The 16,760-nt window shown below is 46.3% G+C and overlaps 2 protein-coding genes and 2 long non-coding RNA genes across 4 annotated transcripts in view; 1 reads left to right on the forward strand and 3 right to left on the reverse strand.

The window, feature by feature from the left end:
* Window positions 1–16,760, forward strand: part of LOC128085658 (uncharacterized) — a 222,382-nt gene that overhangs the window by 29,707 nt on the left and 175,915 nt on the right. The window lies entirely within an intron of this gene.
* Window positions 368–3,297, reverse strand: LOC128085983 (uncharacterized). Its single transcript, XR_008209189.1, has 3 exons — window positions 2,714–3,297; window positions 2,191–2,297; window positions 368–453 (listed from the first exon to the last, which is right to left on the reverse strand). It is a non-coding gene; the product is annotated as an uncharacterized LOC128085983 (long non-coding RNA).
* LOC128086003 (uncharacterized) lies at window positions 5,837–8,746 on the reverse strand. Its single transcript, XR_008209197.1, has 3 exons — window positions 8,415–8,746; window positions 7,409–7,575; window positions 5,837–6,176 (listed from the first exon to the last, which is right to left on the reverse strand). It is a non-coding gene; the product is annotated as an uncharacterized LOC128086003 (long non-coding RNA).
* LOC128085677 (ras GTPase-activating-like protein IQGAP1) lies at window positions 8,787–14,423 on the reverse strand. The gene is given in 12 exon segments (XM_052693404.1): window positions 8,787–8,985; window positions 9,062–9,213; window positions 9,949–10,043; window positions 10,223–10,427; window positions 10,659–10,796; window positions 11,668–11,737; window positions 11,846–11,917; window positions 12,033–12,116; window positions 12,615–12,785; window positions 13,122–13,264; window positions 13,662–13,829; window positions 14,346–14,423. Coding segments are annotated over 9 exon segments (963 nt in total). The 5' UTR covers window positions 14,374–14,423; the 3' UTR covers window positions 8,787–8,985; window positions 9,062–9,213; window positions 9,949–10,043; window positions 10,223–10,338.

Here is a 16,760-nt window from a genome sequence, read left to right on the forward strand (position 1 = left end):
GCAGCCTCACCACCGGCACCTGCTGCAGCCCCGCACATCAAGGATTTCCTCTGCTCGCATCTCTGCTCTGCTCCCTACAGCTGCCGCGCACACTCTCACAGGCCAAGCGTGCGTGCTTGTGACCTTGGGTCACGCTGTGCAGCTCAGCACAAACTGGGCCTAGGACTCTTTGCCTAAGGGATTGCTTTCCTTCAGACCAGCTGGTCACAGCACCACACACAGCATCCTCCTGAGGGCGGAGCTGCAGGGGAAGGGAAAAAACCCACACGGGACCAGTGTCCCATCAACGCTGGGTGAGGCTGTGTTACCAAACATGGTGCGACACAGTGCTGGTCAACCACGTGGGGGGACAAAGCGTGGCACGTACCTGGCAGGAGATCAGAACAAGGTAGACAATTCCTTGAACTCGCAGCTGTTTCTTGTCACTTTGCTCTGTGCTTCCACGAGCGAAAGCTGCACCAAGGGAGCGGATAGAGGAGAGAGAAGGAACAGGTCTGTGAGCTTGCACAATGCAGCAAAGATGACAAGGGAAAAGCCACGGGACAAATGCCATCTTTGTGGATCGCTTGGGAATGCAGGTACTGGCTGAAAGTTACGTCTGATGGACAAGAGTAAGCAGTACGAGCTGCTAGGAGCTCCACCAGCCAGCAGTTTTCAACAGCTCACTGCCCACCCGTCCATCCCACGCTGTCTCAGCTTACCTACAAGATGCTGCACAAGACACAAGGGGTGAAACCGAAGGCACTCAGTCGCTGCACAAGGGCAACAAGCGAGCTACTCACGCAGAGCTCAAGCGCTCCAATGAAGGGACGCAGCACGCACTGCTCCTCCCCTCATTCCAGCCTCTTGTGACATCACTAAGGGCCACCAGGCTGCTCCGCCATGACGACAGGGTGGGGAGGCAAGACCATGTCACAGGACCAGAAGATTCCAACACCGCACCCAACATTCTAGAATCAGTGGGCCCTTGGAATTCTACCTCAGCCCAATCCTGCACAAGCTGCCATGCGGTTGTCATGACCACAGCGCAGGACCCAGCGCTTGCTCCTGTGCAGCCTCGTACGGCTGGCCTCAGGCCGTCCCTCTGCAGGGCCTTCCTGCCCTCGGGCAGATGGACATTGCTTCCCAACAGCGTACCTCGCAGCGCAGGGCCTATGTACAATCCACACTGCAGTCCTATCGATCTGTATCAAGCTATCTATACCCAGACACACAGTCACCACTACCATCTTCTTTCTGAGTCTTGAGGTACACCATTCAGCGGTTTCATTGCCATCAAACAACCCCACTGACGGCACACTGCTGACACAACGTCCTTGCAAACACAGCAGCAACTCCTGGCACCGACAGCTCCGGGTACAACAAGCACAGGGCTCTGCGTTGCTTTGGATGCAGTTGCAGCATGGATCTGAGGGCTTTGTGGAAGGGGATATATTGCAAATGGCACCGACGTTTTCAGACCATTTCTCTTTCGGCATGGTCCCAGCACCTGGCATGCTGATCATCATCCTGAATATACATTTTGTCAAAGTTCTACAACTAATGAAATAGTTCCTTACCAAACGCAATCTGATCACTCTTCTGGCCATATTTTGTTCCAGCTACCGCTTCCTGCGGGTGGCACCAATAGCGCTGCATCACCTATAGCTCTCTGCTCTTACAGTTCTCATGCTGTCTGGGCAGTCCTCGTGGCCTCACAACTCTCTCATGCCACACGTGCCACATTCTGAGGCACAGAAGATATATCGCACTACTTCAAAACGCCTTTTTTTTTTTTTTTTTTTAATACAATGATACTAGGGATAATCATCTGGAGCTAGAGCATTATAAAAAAATTCCCTTTAGTTCAACCATAAGTCTGCCCCATGGACTCCAGAAGAGCTCTAAGAATATGCAGCCTGGACATGGATGGCAGCTACCATAACAGTAAGCAATGAAAAATGAGGTGGTGAGCCATGCTGTGTCATTGCATCTGCGGGCAGGGATTCTCCTTGGACTGAGCAGAGTGCAGATGTCGCCTGAGAAAAGAACTTAGGATCATTCAGGAAAAGCAAATGAGTTGAGTAATTAATTGAAGAAACTCACGTTCTAAAGGTACTTAGAAGGAGAGAGTATTTCCCAACAGAATGGGTTTAACTGTCTATTCCCTGTTTTGCTAGACAGGTCTACTCTGTGTATGCTTAGACTGACCTGAGAGGGCATGCTTCAGCACACCCCACAATTTCCAGTTTCCACATCGTCCAGGCAGCGCAAGTGCGGTGTACGTCTCCCTTGGCACAGACATCAAGCTTTTCTTCCTGTGCAATCAACTAATTATGACGGGGGAAGGGGACAGTACAGGCCTCACAAGAGAAGAGCCTGGCGGAACGATTTTAGAGCTGGGAGTCAGGCAAATGACTCGGCTCAAGTGCACCTATACCAATGCACGCAGCATGAGCAACAAGCAGGAGGAACTGGAAGCCATTGTGCACCAGGCTAACTACGATCTAGCTGCTGTTACTGAAACATGGTGGGACTGCTCCCATGACTGGAGCGTTGAGATTGATGGCTATAAGCTCTGCAGAAGGGATAGACAAGGAAGGAAGCCAGAATATTCATCAATACTGAATTGATCCTGCAATTCAGGAACCTCACAAGCAACCTGAAATAAGCGTCTAAAAAAAAAAAAAAAAAAGAAAAGAAAAGAAAAAGGAGAAAAAGGTAATCAGCATACCAGCAGCTGTTCTTCTTCAAACCATGGTTCCCAAGCATACTGCAATTGGACAAGCTATAGCTTATCACATCAAAAGCCATCTAGAAGATTCAGTTATTGGTACTGGCCATGTCGGCATTCGCTCACTGTAAGCATCTGCAGGACAAGTCCATGGACCGAATGACCTTGTGCACCCATCCTTCTGTCTCAGCTGCAAGAATAATCCTCACTCCCAGCCATTTCCAGTTTTCTTTCTTACAAAAGATGAAAGATATAAAGAAGCTCTTCATTCAAAAGTTACTTGATTATACAAACAACTAAATTCCAGCCTGCTTTAATCCAAAGTGCCATCTAGTTTGCATACAGAGAACTAGGGTGCATATAGGAAAGAACGCACGCACACTCTAGTTTTCAATGGCCAGAATATCATAATAAACACATAGAAAAACAGCCTTTACTCTGGAGGCTTGTATGGCAAAGCCAATTGTTTGGACCAGCTCATTAATATACTATATCTAGTTTGTCAATTCCAGCTACGTATTTTATATGTCATTATGATCAATGATTGTGGAAGCCCAAAGGGCAATCTCTCATTTTCAACAGACCTCCTTTTTGACTGAGATGGAATTTATTACATTTAAAATTCATCACTCCTCTTTGTTTGCAACACTGTCCACTGACAAACTCCTCAACACAATCAGCTCAAGTCTTCTACCTGAATTTCTGGGATGACTGTGACAAGTATTCCTTCACGATGCTCAGATGTGCACCGTCTCCCATGAGCATCTTGCTGGACGCAGCATGCTGCAGCATCTTTGCAACAAACCAAGGTTTCTTCGTTGATCTGCAGTCAGCTGCCCTCCAGCTGAAAGATCCATTAGGTCAAATGCATCCGGTGCCACCATGGCCGGATTCACGTAGCCGTGATAGAGTAAGTTGCCAACAATCTAGGACAAGTTGAGGAGAGAAAAAAACACGTGGAAAACCAATGGCACAGACCTCCACTGACTTTTACTGACACTACTCCGAGTGAGTTCTGACCAATTACTTTCCTGTGAGCTGTGGGCCCCGTTCCAGATGCAGGGTCTACTGCGCTGCCATTAATAAGCACATGCTGTCCCAAAGAATCTTAGTTTCACACTGCAACATAGATACATACACTAAATAAATGCACAACGGTGCATTTAATCCAGAAGTAAGAAACTCAGAAGTGCCGAAGATGAGCGGTATTTGACATTTCAAAAGAAGTCCAATTCACCAGCTAAGTGAGCAGCAATGAACGCCGAGGCCCCAAAGATAAAGACAGCCCGTTATCCACGTGCTCATCCATCTACTTCTAACCCGTATTGGACATTTGCCTGCAGTAATTCCCACAACAAAAAGGCATTGGCCCAGCACGCTGACATGCAGCAAAAGTTCCCACGCCACATGCTTCAGTATTTCCTGGAGTTTCACATCAATCTGCGCAGAGCCAAGTCACAGAATCTGGGCTTCTCCTGCTTCACGTGCGATTTGAATGCACAGAAGAGATCAGAGGTGTGAAGAAATGGCAAAAACAGAAAGAAGAAGCTTCGCCATTGCTAAGCTGCCCCAGAAATTAACTGCTTTCAGAGAGGTCATGGTTTTGACAGCGGTTTCAGCTCTTGCTCTACTATCCCAGGTGACGGCACATGGTCACAACAGACAAAACTGTTCACTACCAGTCATAAGAAACACATTTGTGAGAGAAATCATATTGATAATAGTAAAACATGTAGTAGGAAGACAAGAACAGTACACTGTAGGAGTAGTTTTAGGCCCTAATGCATCTACAGGCAGTCACCGCACGCAGCTGCAGTTCAGAGTGCGGCATGGGCCGTGACATTGTTTCCACAAGGATTAATAAAAACTGCAGCTTTCCACCTACATTTACAGATGGAAAAAATGAATTCACCTGCACAGAAAGAATCGATGCCTCAGAACGGGAAAGCACGGAACCAGAAGAGAGAAGAAAACGGCATTCAGATTGGGAATTACTTCGTAATGAAGCAGAGACAGAAAAGCTTAAAGAGACTGTGGCAAGTAATGTCAAAGCCACTCTTTGTTTTATTAAGAAGAAGAGCACTCACAGACAGAAAGACCTTCAAAATAACAAACGCCAGGACAATCCCAATGAAAGCCACAATGCTGTGCTCATTTGGAAGCATTTACTACTAACATCCTTTTCGTTCTCCAAAGTACGGAAATGTACAACACAAAACTGCCCACACCTCATGAAAAATGACACCATATACTTTGTTGCAGCTACTGTAATGCCCTAGAATATTGTAAGGGAAGTGAGAAGAGTAGAATTCTGCACACGGGCCTTTTCAACTTGGCACACTGTCTCTTTAAAAAAAGAGCAACTGACTCAGATAACACCAGCAAAACCAAGGTGCACCATTCAGCAGCAAGAGCATCCCAAAGCCAAGAAACCTAGGGGGCACAATGCCCAAGATATTAAAAGCAAAAGGAAAAGCAATAGGGTGACTTCTTCTGAACGCTGTATTATGTCTCCTTTGACAAACATGTATCCAGCAATCCAAAGCACAGGGCAAAGTACTTTATACCCATAACAACAAATAGCCTGTCTACTTAAACTGCAGCTTTGAAACTTCTCTGCACACGTACAGCCAACAAACAACACTGAGATGCATCTGCTGCAGTCAGCGTGGCAGACAATGATTCACAGAGCTGCTCAGCTCCTTACCTTCAGAAGCTCATCCTCGCCAGCATCAGGAAACTTGTCATGCCGGGAGTCTTTCAGTACCTTGGCGATGAAACGCATCCCGTAACTTCGAAGGAAAAAAAAGGCAAGTGAGAATTCCTCACGGATGAACCCACTATTAACTGCTGCAGGATAACGCGGTGACACACCAGACTTACGGGATTTGGTCAGCTGAACAACGATGGCAGACAGGAACTTGTCTGTCACTGCCTTCACATCTCGGGTTGAGGCATCCAGGTGCATCCTCACCTCACCGTGATTAAGAGCTTGTTCAGGTGTAACATCGTACGGCAACTTGCTATTTGGAAAAGTCAGATGTGAAGGTGAGCACTCCTCAGCCTAATATACTTTTGTCAGTGCCAGGCAGAATTGTTGGCTTGACACACAAACAGATCCACGCTCACCTGGCTGCAAAGAGCTGCACGCTTTCACTTTCATTAGAATGCTAGCACTGAAAGAGCAAAGGACTTCTCACGTCCTCTGCTGTCCCTGCAGCAGTCGCTGTGAGAACAGGCCCAGCTAACTCTGAACTGTATCTTTCTGTACCACATGCAGACACGCTCTCTAGAGTCAAGAAGGTCACCTGCGATACGCAGTAGTACCTCAGGTCGCAAATAAATCAGTGAAAACACAAGCTGCACATTGCAGTGTTAAGATAGTAACTCACGCAGCGTGCTGCGCTGGGACAGTTGTCTTTTACTTCATAGCATTGCTTTTCCACCACTTCCCTTGAAGTGCCTTAAAAACAAAACAAATACAACCAACAACAGAATCCTCAAAATCTGGTCAACATCAAGCACTGGAAGAAACACAGAACTCTGACTGGGGACGGATGGGAGCCCATCAAGACTTTATAGACACAGATTAAAGGGAGGACAGGGACAGATGACGTAGCGGGGGATCTACAGGCCAACCAACCAGGATGACCACGTGGATGAAACCTTCTCATGGGCAGACAGGAACAGCTGCATGCTGTGATTCTATGAACACGGCCTGTGTTGAGAAGGAGCACAATGCTCATCTCGTTCCAACCCCCCGCTGCGTGCAGGTTCACCAACCAGCAGCCCAGGCTGCCCAGAGCCACATCCAGCCAGGCCTTGAATGCCTCCAGGGATGGGGCATCCACAGCCTCCTTGGGCAGCCTGCCCGAGTTGTGGGCAGAGATTGGCTTGGTAGAGTAAGAGCTACGGTATCTGTACCTATGAGTTAACACAGAAGAAATGCTTTGGGGCTTTTTTTGGCCTATCTCTTCATGAGATTCACTTCTCATAGTCTCAACACCCCTGTCACAAGATGATCTACTGCGTCCAGTTCTGGGCTCCCCAGTACAAATAAGACAGGGATCTCTTGGAAAGAGTCCAGCGGAGGGCCACGAAGATGGTGAAGGGCCTGGAGCATCTCTGCTATGAGGAAAGGCTGAGTGAACTGGGTCTGTTCAGCCTTGAGAAAAGAAGACTGAGAGGGGACCTGATCCAGGTCTATAAATATCTAAGGTGTGGGGGGCAGAATGGTGAGGCCAGACTGTTTTCAGTGGTGAGTGGAGACAGGACAAGGGGAAACGGCTGGAAACTGCAGCATAGGAAGTTCCGCACAAACATGCGCAAGAACTTCTTTACAGTGAGGTGACGGAGCACTGGAACAGGCTGCCCAGGGAGGTGGTGGAGTCTCCTTCTCTGCAGATGTTCAAGACCTGCCTGGATGCCTACCTGTGCGACCTGCTGTAGGGAACCTGCTTTGGCAGGGGGGTTGGACTCGATGATCTCTGGAGGTCCCTTAAAACCCCTACAATTCTGTGATTCTGTGATCTTTATACCTGTCAGAAGAAAGCCATCTCGAGCTGATGGAAAAAAGCTGGTAGCAATTGGACAGATGCATGCAATGAATACAGGGATGGTTCGGAACGATTAACAGAGCAATGCAAAGCAGCTGAGCAACTTTCAGAAAAAAAACAGTAGCAACAGCTTCCATACCCGGCCTCACCATTCTGAGATCCCATCTGGTTCACCCAGCACTTGTAAATATCCACTGGATCCGTTCTGACGTTGAGCGATTCGCCCTCAATTATTTCCTTCACAACTGGGGCCAAGATCTGCCTCAGTGCGTTCTGACCACGGGCACCACGGTTGAAAGAGCGCATCTCAAAAATACAGAGGAAACAAAGGGACTTCTACACAGGCACAACTATTTCCTCTCAGTATTTCAACAAGTAAGCAATCAGCAACAAGAGCCATTCACAGCATGCCGCTATGGGAAATCCAGCAGCAGAGAATAAAGCATAGACATGCACTTTCCTGAACTACTGCTCCAAGAAAAGATAATAATAATTAAACAAACCTTTTAGGCGTTACCTGTTGGAGGGCACATACCATCCTCACACTTAAAAACATCAAAAAAGGCATGACTGCCTCCAACATTACATGTATTTGCTATTCCTAGCAAGTTGTGAAGCTCCGTATCAGCCAGAAGTCATAAACACCAAACTCCTAAGTGCCAATCAACTCAATTATGCCGACAGACAGCCAGAATCCTTAAGCCTGACAGCCAGGAAAAAACCCAAACCAGACAGCATCTGATTTTCAGCCTCCTCATCAGTTTTGGAAAACAGTGACCTTCGCGTCAGCTTCACTCTGGCCTGTAAAGCCCAAGCTCGCAGTCTGTGCCAAGTCCTTCTTACTAGACAGCAGAGAACTTAGATGGGAATGAATCTTAGGAAAGCACTGCAGTAGATCAAAAACAGTGCCTCCCTGAGCAAGAAAGCACTGGCTAAAGAAAAATGGCTTTAATCCTAAAGAACAAAGGTAATTCCTCCTCCTTCCAGGTTACAGAAAGGACTGACGTGAAACAGCATGAGCAGAAGGCAGGGACAGTTCAGCATTATCAGCTAATGAGCACGGGACATCACACAACAACAGCTGCAATTTTAGCAGCGGCCCAAACTCAGGCAACAGCAAGGCTGTGTCCTATGCTACAACGTACTTGATCTCTTCCTGCAATGCTGTTTGCAACAGCCGCAACAGCAGAGATTCCTCTCTCTGACTGGATGCGTAGTTATGCAGCGTGAAGATGGCTGAATCCATGAACTCTGTGGGGTTGTTTTGAGGCATCTGCAAAAGCAGCTTGGCCAAGTACGTTGGAGTAGTCTAAAACAAGAAGAAAAAGTACTTAGTGCACGTGTATAATCAATGACTATTAAGATGTTGTCATTATGAAATAAACAAGAGAGTTTGACAAAGCAGACTAAGCTAACAAAAGGAGAATAAATAGAAGGCTTACCCCTATCCTGGGCTCACTTACAAAACTCCAGCAGAGCAGATCTGCAGACGAGATCCTTCCCCACTGGCAGCCAGCTCTTAAACAGGTCTAGGAGGGCTGTAGCCTGGCTGCACCCCTTCCAGCAGCACAGCTGCATTGCCTTCACCTGTGCTCCTCTGCCTGACTCACTGCTCGCCTCAGGTGATCAATCAGAGGTTCAGGCCATGACTCAGCAGTTCCCATACAGCACGTGTCCACAAAAGCCAACACCACAAAGACAGACAGCGCCTCAACACTGCAGTGCAGAAGCACAGACTGTTCCAATACACGTAAGCATCTATGACAAGAGCAGTGAATGAAAAGCTGCATACCTCAAGTAGAAAAGATGCTGATAGGCTTCCAGCTTTTCCCTCTCCTCTTTGCTCAAAGCTTGCAAACCTCCCTTTTGCTCGTTCAGCGTCATCACGTCACAGAGCTGTTCCTTGTTCTCCTTGCTAAGATTTTTGCTATGAGAAACAACATCCTGCAAAGAACACAGAGGGACAGATTCCACATTTAAATAACACGCAATATGGGAAAAAGCTGCACGATAGCACTTCCTTTTGGGTGGATAAGGCAGTCAAGGTACATCAGGAGATCATGAAGTGAAACATTATCTGTTGTAGCAGCGATTTCTGTCTTGTCCCCACATTCCAGAATTGGGTGAGAACCTACAAGGACTAATTGCTTTGAGCAGGGACTACTGTCACAGCTGGTAGCGTTCTGAAGATGCTTGAAAATGCCTTTCTTTCTCAACTGTGCTTGAAGCCCCAAGCCCTGTTTCCATTTTGCTGACTCCCTGCCTCCACTGCTCTGATAACTATGATACTTTTTGCTGCCAGCATCAGCCCAAGAGCTGGAGCCTCCTTTGGAACTGAACTTCACTGCTGCCATGGTTCAGATTTTACACAAGGTCAAGCCTAGCGCCACGCTATTCAGGACCAAAGGAAAAGGTGACTGTAACTTCAGCTTGAGTTAAAAAAAGGCACCGCTGTATCAGCAACGTTGTTCTTGTGTGCAATCAATCGTCAGCAAAGTGACAGAGGGGGCTTCCATCAGCCAACCAACACCAAGCAGTCTGAGCACATTTCCTGCTCCAAAATCACCTCCCCCTTCTGATACAGCACACAAAACGTGAGAAGAAATTAAGGTGTGCAAGTCCATGACTCACGTAACCACAAGTGAAGAGACAAACAGTTCTCAGAGCCTTCAAGCATACCATCTATTGCTTTCCCTTGGTCCCGAGTGGGTTTTTTTCTGGTGCTTTGTTTTTAAAACACTTGAAGCCTTGATGTTTCTGCTGCAGTTCTCTTTCTAGGGATACATAGTAATAAGTGGAACAGTTAGGAACTTACTGGGAGGAAAACCTGTAACTCGGGGGGAAATACTTCCCACTGCATCTGAGTAAGTGAGATCCAGGCTCAGAAGGTCCTCATGCTAACTGCCATTGGCCTCAATTCACTCTGCTCGTCTCCCAGCACTGCATTTCCTACCTGCAGTGTCATTCTGTTCTTCACTAGCAGTCCAATCTTGAGGTCCATGAGATTGAGGTCATTTTCAAGCTGTTGATTAGATCGGATCAAGGTCACAGCTTCCTCACACAGTTTCATTAGCTCCAGCTCCTCCTGAAAATCTGGGTCCGATCGAGCAAGTGAACCAATTTCCCAACCACAGCCGTAGGTGGGTTTTCAGCATTAACTAAAAACAAGAGACAAAACAGCAGAGGACAGGAAACAAATTAATGCATGTGTTACCTCTGTGCAGACAGCATGTCAAGCAGCAGCCAGTCCAGGATCAAATTAACACCAATGGGCTTGAATAACTCCTGACAGCATCCGGAACTTCTGGCATGGAATAAATCACGACAGAAGTCAACGCTATAGGATGAAGTCAGTATCAGCTTAGGGGAGTCCACCTTGCTGAACTTACCCCAAAGATCAGCGCTCCTATTTCCCAGCAGCAAAAGTACTACCGTGAACCAACTTTGCACAGAATCACAGAATGTCAGGAATTGGAAGGGACCTCCAAAGATCACCTCGTCCAATCCCCCTGCTGGGGCAGGATCACCTAGATTAGGGCACACAGGAACATGTCCAGGTAGCTGCTGAATGTCTCCACAGGAGATCCCACAACCTCTTTGGGCAGCCCATCCCAGTGTTCTGTTACCCTTGCCGTGAAGAAGTTGTTCCTCTTATTTATGTGGGACCCCCTATGCTCCAGCTTGCACACATTGCCCCTTGTCCTATCACTGGATGTCACTGAGAAGAGCTTGCCTTCATCCTCCTCACGCTCACTATTCACACATTTATAAACATCAACGAGGTCACCCCTCAGTCTCCTCCAAGCTAAAGAGACCCAGCTTTCTCAGCCTTTCCTCACAGGGAGATGCTCCACTCATCAGGGCAGAGTAGAGGGGAAAGAGCACCTCTCCACCTCCTGTCCGTACTCTTTCTCATACACCCCACGATGCCCTCTTGGCCACGAGAGCACAGTGCTGGCTCATGCTCCTCCTACCGCCCACCAGGATCCCCTGATCCCTTTCTCCTACGCTGCTCTCCAAGAGCTCAGCCCCCAACCTATACTGGTACTCAGGTTGCTCTTGCCCAGATGCAAGACTCCACACCTGCCCTTGTTCTTTCTCATTCCGTTTCTCCCCACCCAACTCTCCAGGTCTCGCTGGAAGGCAGCACAGCCTTTTGCTGTGTCAGCCACTCTGCCCAGTTTTGTGTCATCAGCAAACTTGCTGACAGCACATTCCACTCCCTCAGTCAGAGGGAATTTTTCCTTCAGACACCTACCTACCTACCTATCTACTCTTTGCACCACTTCACCCCAACTGATTTTCATAGCTCTCTTCCTGTTGCAGATCTCACTAACAGTATTTTTCTGCAAATAGAGATTCAAAGCATATTAGCTTTATTCTTTTGGCCACACTTACTGAGGGTTTTGTAGTCTTCTCCTGCTTTGTTTCCTCGGATAAAAGCTTGAGTTTTTATAACGTCATTTATCTAGAATGAAAAAAAAACCCACTTAAGTGGAAAAGCCACTTAAACTTGTTAAGGGCAGAGTAAAAAAAAAAAAGTGTCAGATACTGAATTCATTTCACAATCTCTTACGTTGTCTCTGAAATATTGCAGGTGATCTCTGTAACGCCTTCTGCCTTGATACATCCTGGCCAGTGACTGAATCTACAGGAAAGAATCCCAAAGCAGGTCAGATAAAAGTCTTCTCCACAAATATTGCTACCAAAAATGTTGAAGAAAAAAAAAAAAAAAAAAAAAAAAAAACCATAGCATTTGCTACCTTCACTTCTTGGTCCTTGTGTGCTCGTCAGTAATCCGAACGGATTTGATATGCCTTCCTCTGTTTATAGCCACGCCACTGGGACTGAAAACACACACAAGAAAAAAGGCGACTTTTCAAAGTGAAGAGCAGTAATTTACTATTCGATGCTTCTTTCTGCTGCTCAGTTTCCACTTCCCTTTGGCTGAATAAAATGTAACAGAGACATGCTCATCTTACAAGACATGCCGTAAGAGATATGCAGTGCAGCCTTAACTATTTCTTCCACCACCAGCTGTCGTTGTGAGGGACTTAGCAGCACCCCCAACAAGGACAAAACACAGCTAGAGAACAAATGACTAAAACTAAACAACCAAAAGCACCATCCATTGCACAATTCTCAAGGCCATCTTCAATTCTCCAAACCCACGGACTAATGGGAAGAGGGAGAGAAGTAATTTATACATAGTGATTCCCAGGGAGAAGATAATGAAGATAATTGTGCATGGCAACTGCTTGACTTGAACAAAACGAGTCAGTAAGCGTGCGTGTGGAGAGCAACTGACAAGTACAAGCTTCAAACAGAATTAGGGGATTTCATACCTGCATGCAAGTGATGGCTGGAACTTGCTTCTTCAAAAACCTCATTCTGGAGTTGAATTCCTGACAGACAAGACAGCCTCGACAACGTGCCTGAAGCTTCACCAGCAGGTTCTCTTTGGCCAGCCACAACTGCTCTCGCTCGTATGCTGCCGTGACTCCAGATACAGTGCTCTAGATTAGTGTTATGGTAGGAAGAAGAGCCAGGAAGAGAAAAGGGAGATGCAAAAATGACATGTTACACAGCGGCTTCTGTATTCTGCTCAAGAGAAACTTACAAGTTGCTTTTCGGTGAGCAGCAACACCACCGTCTTGTTCTGGTGATCAAGGTGTGCACATTCTCCACAATAGGACAAAGAGGTGCTGACGTGCAAAGTAGACAACGAACAGGGAAATAAGATACAAAGCTTGCTAACATCACTACTGAGGTGAAACATTACATCTCAAAGTTGCAATAAGGCCTGAAATAGGGGCAACTTCAACTTCAGAGGAAAAGAGCACGTACTTTACCTGCATCTCCTCCCGTGACAGCTGTGTGTCATTCTGCACAAATTCTGTCGGCTCATCCCATCCTCCCTCTCTGGTCCTCACGTTATGATAATGATGACAGCCTCCTCTCACCCAGTGTTTCACCCGTTCACTGCCACTGCCTCCTGAAAGCAGAAATGCTGCTATGTTGAAAGCAAACACCTATCTATCTTCCTCACATACAAATACTACAGGAAGGAAATGCATGGAGAGGGCCCTTCCTCCAAGCAATAGAAGGAACGCCGCAGATTCCAATGAACCACCGCAAGAACTACCTAAGCACAATATATTCTACAAGTGGGGAATATTTCACTGCTACCTTTTTCATTTCCTTCCTACCTTTTTTTTCTTTCCGTTAACAAAGACTTCAGTTTACAAGGCAGCCTCAATTTCCTATAACATGAGATTCTAACAAGATACCCAGAACGCAAGACTGCTCCTCACATTGCTCCCCCTCTGCTTTCCGTTCTACTGGCAATCATCTTGAATTTACTGCACTAGCAGGTAGCTATTGGGGTTCACCTGTGGCCACTTTTCTCCTTTCGACTTCTGCCAACTCTCGCTGGTATGTCTCTGCACACTCTGCAGCGACTCCGTACAGCCCCACATCTGGTGAGCACAAGGCACTCAGGGTAGGGCTGGTATCTCCGTGACCGACTGCTTCATTCACGGCCAGAATGCCTAAGGAAACTTCAACAACAGGAGAGGGCAGGTTACCTGCGCAGTCAGGAGCTCAGTGGCTCACAACAAACTTCAGAGAGCAAGGCACTGTGCCAGTGTACACAAATACCTTCCTGTATTTATGCATAAAAATACTGATTAAAAAAAGACAACTTGGTGTACAACAATCTTTTCAGTACAGTGTGCATCTGTGTATGGCACAGTGTCTGACAGCGCTTTTTTTTGTGCTCTTAGTCCTACCATGGTGCTGATTTATCAACAGTATTTCTCTACAACCTTTTCTCCATTCACTCAGCTGTACTCTGACAACAGCTGTAGTCCAGGCAGCTTCTTCTTGCAGAGCCCTGCTACAGCAGACAACTGACTCAAAAAGCACCTTTCCAGTGACTGCACCGTTCCTAGCAAGAATAGCAACCTGAACACAGAACAGGTTATCAACAAGAACAAGATGAGGAAAGAGCTAACCCAGGGCTACTCCAGAACTCTGTTGCAAACACAGTACAAAATCAACCACAGGTATCTCACCGAAGCAGTAAACACGAGATACAGTCATTTTCAGCACTGAGCAAATGTCTGTTCGCACACACAGAGGTAGAAGGGTATCTGAAGATCTTATTCAGGCTCAAAGAAACAGACTTTAATCCTACTTTTGACCAAATGTTCTTGGGCACAGTCCACCTGCCAACTGCACTGATTTGTGTTGTTACCTGCACTTAGTGCAAAAAAAAAAAAAAAGAAAGTACTTTGAGAATTACTTCATAGAATTCAGGCAACAGTACAACACAAATGAAAGCTAAGATGCACCACAACTGTGCACATGAACATCCTCTATTGGGTTGACTACCCAACCACAGACAGACACAGTGATCTTGCTAATGTCAAACACTTGGACAGAGATTCAATAGGTATCTCTGCCTAGGATGTAACACAGTCACAAGCACAACTGAAATGACATATCCTTCCAAAAAGATTTAAAGAATTGAAGTTCAAAGGCTGTGACATTCATTCTGGAAAGAAAAAACTTCTACACCTACCTGAAGCAAACACTTGTATTTTAATTTCCTTTGCATGTGTACATTTCTTGCTTGAGCCAAGGCACAGCTGTTTCATCCTGAGTGTCCTAAAGAGAATATGATGAGGAAAGCATTCGCAGCATGAGGAAAAGAGCGTCACTGGTTGTGCAAAACAAAACCACCACCTCTGAGCAATTGCAGTTTCAAGGGATACAGGAAGCACTTCAGTATCTTTCTAATCAATTTCAACACAAGGCCATAATGGACATTTGTTACTAGCAGAAGCAACTACAGCATTACCAGGCCAAAACTCTTACCCACAGTGCTGGTCTGTACCACGATCTCACCATCTCTGAAATTGCTGCCACGTTGCAGGGAGGAGCCCCACATTGAACATATGCCTCAACGAGGTAATTTCACATCAACTGAAGTCACCAATCCAGCCTGGCAGAAGCTTACGTGCACACCAAGAACAACTCCTTATTTCATTCTCACTCAGTAGGAGGAAATGCTTCAGCACAAAATGGGTTCCTGAGGAACAAGAACCCTTTCAGGGCCTCTGAGGAAGCTGCTCAGTGATCTTCATCACCAGCGCAGTTTTCGGACACTGCCATCGTGAAGGTTTACACTTAGTCAAAAAAAACAAAGCAAACAAACATACTAAAAAACACCCATGTTGAACACAGTATCATCTCAGTCTCTATGCTAAAATCCCTGCTGGAATTAGAACAATGAGCTCCACAACTGAAAAGATAGTACAAAAAGAAATTAAACACGCGTAGGCAACTGAAAGGAAGCACATCTGCTACTTCTGTGTAAGCATAAGGAAATAAAATAGCATCCCACTCATCTGTTAAAAAAAAAAAATCAGTAGCGTGTACACCACAGAATCACAGGGTTGGAAGGGACCTCAAGGATCACGAATCTCCAACCCCCTGCACGAGGCAGGGCAACCAAACACCACCCATACAGCATTTCATCTTCCTTCCTAAGCCAGTAAGGTGAGATCATTCTTCCTCTCTCCATTTTCACCTGTACATACAGACCAGTTACACAAAGAGGCAACTCCATCTAAGTCAGGAGAAGTCCTGGGCTACCACAACAGACAACCACCATGCACAAAATGCATAGCATCTGCAGCGTCACCTAGCGAGTGATAGGCATTCATACACATCTTGCTAGAAGCATATATTTTGTTTTCTGTTTTCCCCTCCTTCTGAACAAATTCATCACCTAACAAGTTTTTTTTCCTATTTCTCAAACCTCATTTTTGCTTGATGTAACTACACCTATGGACACATTTAACAAATAGCACTAAAAAATGGAGACTGAACGAGACTTGCATTTGGAAATTCACAGCTATTAGGATAAATACTGCCTTCTTATAAAAACAAATGACACTGAACACATCTCCTCATATCTCCAAAAAGAAGGTACGTCTGCCACTCTGGACGTACGATTAGCTAGAGCAATCCATCTCCAGCAGTTCATATCTTGAAGCCCATCTCTGTAGTTCACCAAGATTCACGTGTTATGCCTGCATCTCTCTTTCCTTCATACAGACAGATCCTAACTGGCCAGGTAACATCAGCTGATAGCATGCAGCGTTCACCCTTTCATTTCCAGATCTGTTTCCCAGCTTTTCTCCCAACGTCAGGAATGCCCTCAGTACACAGATGCAAAGGCTTCTTGAGAGGTACTTTTAACTACACCCACCTGTGCTTTCTCTCTCTTAGCCCGAAGCAGTGTGCCCTGATAATGCTGACCTACCTGTGGGGTTACACCCTCCAGTTTTGCTGCAGGAATCTGTATAAGGCTTGCAGAGCTTTTCTGGTGTCTCCTTCATCCAGCGCCTCGCTGATAAGCCCAACAGCCAAAACTCCTACAGAGAAAGGGATAGAAGAACAAATACAAGATCCAATCCTTA

This window comes from Tympanuchus pallidicinctus, unplaced genomic scaffold (assembly GCF_026119805.1).
Source record: "Tympanuchus pallidicinctus isolate F22 unplaced genomic scaffold, pur_lepc_1.0 scaffold1, whole genome shotgun sequence".
Classification (NCBI taxonomy): Eukaryota; Metazoa; Chordata; class Aves; order Galliformes; family Phasianidae; genus Tympanuchus; species Tympanuchus pallidicinctus.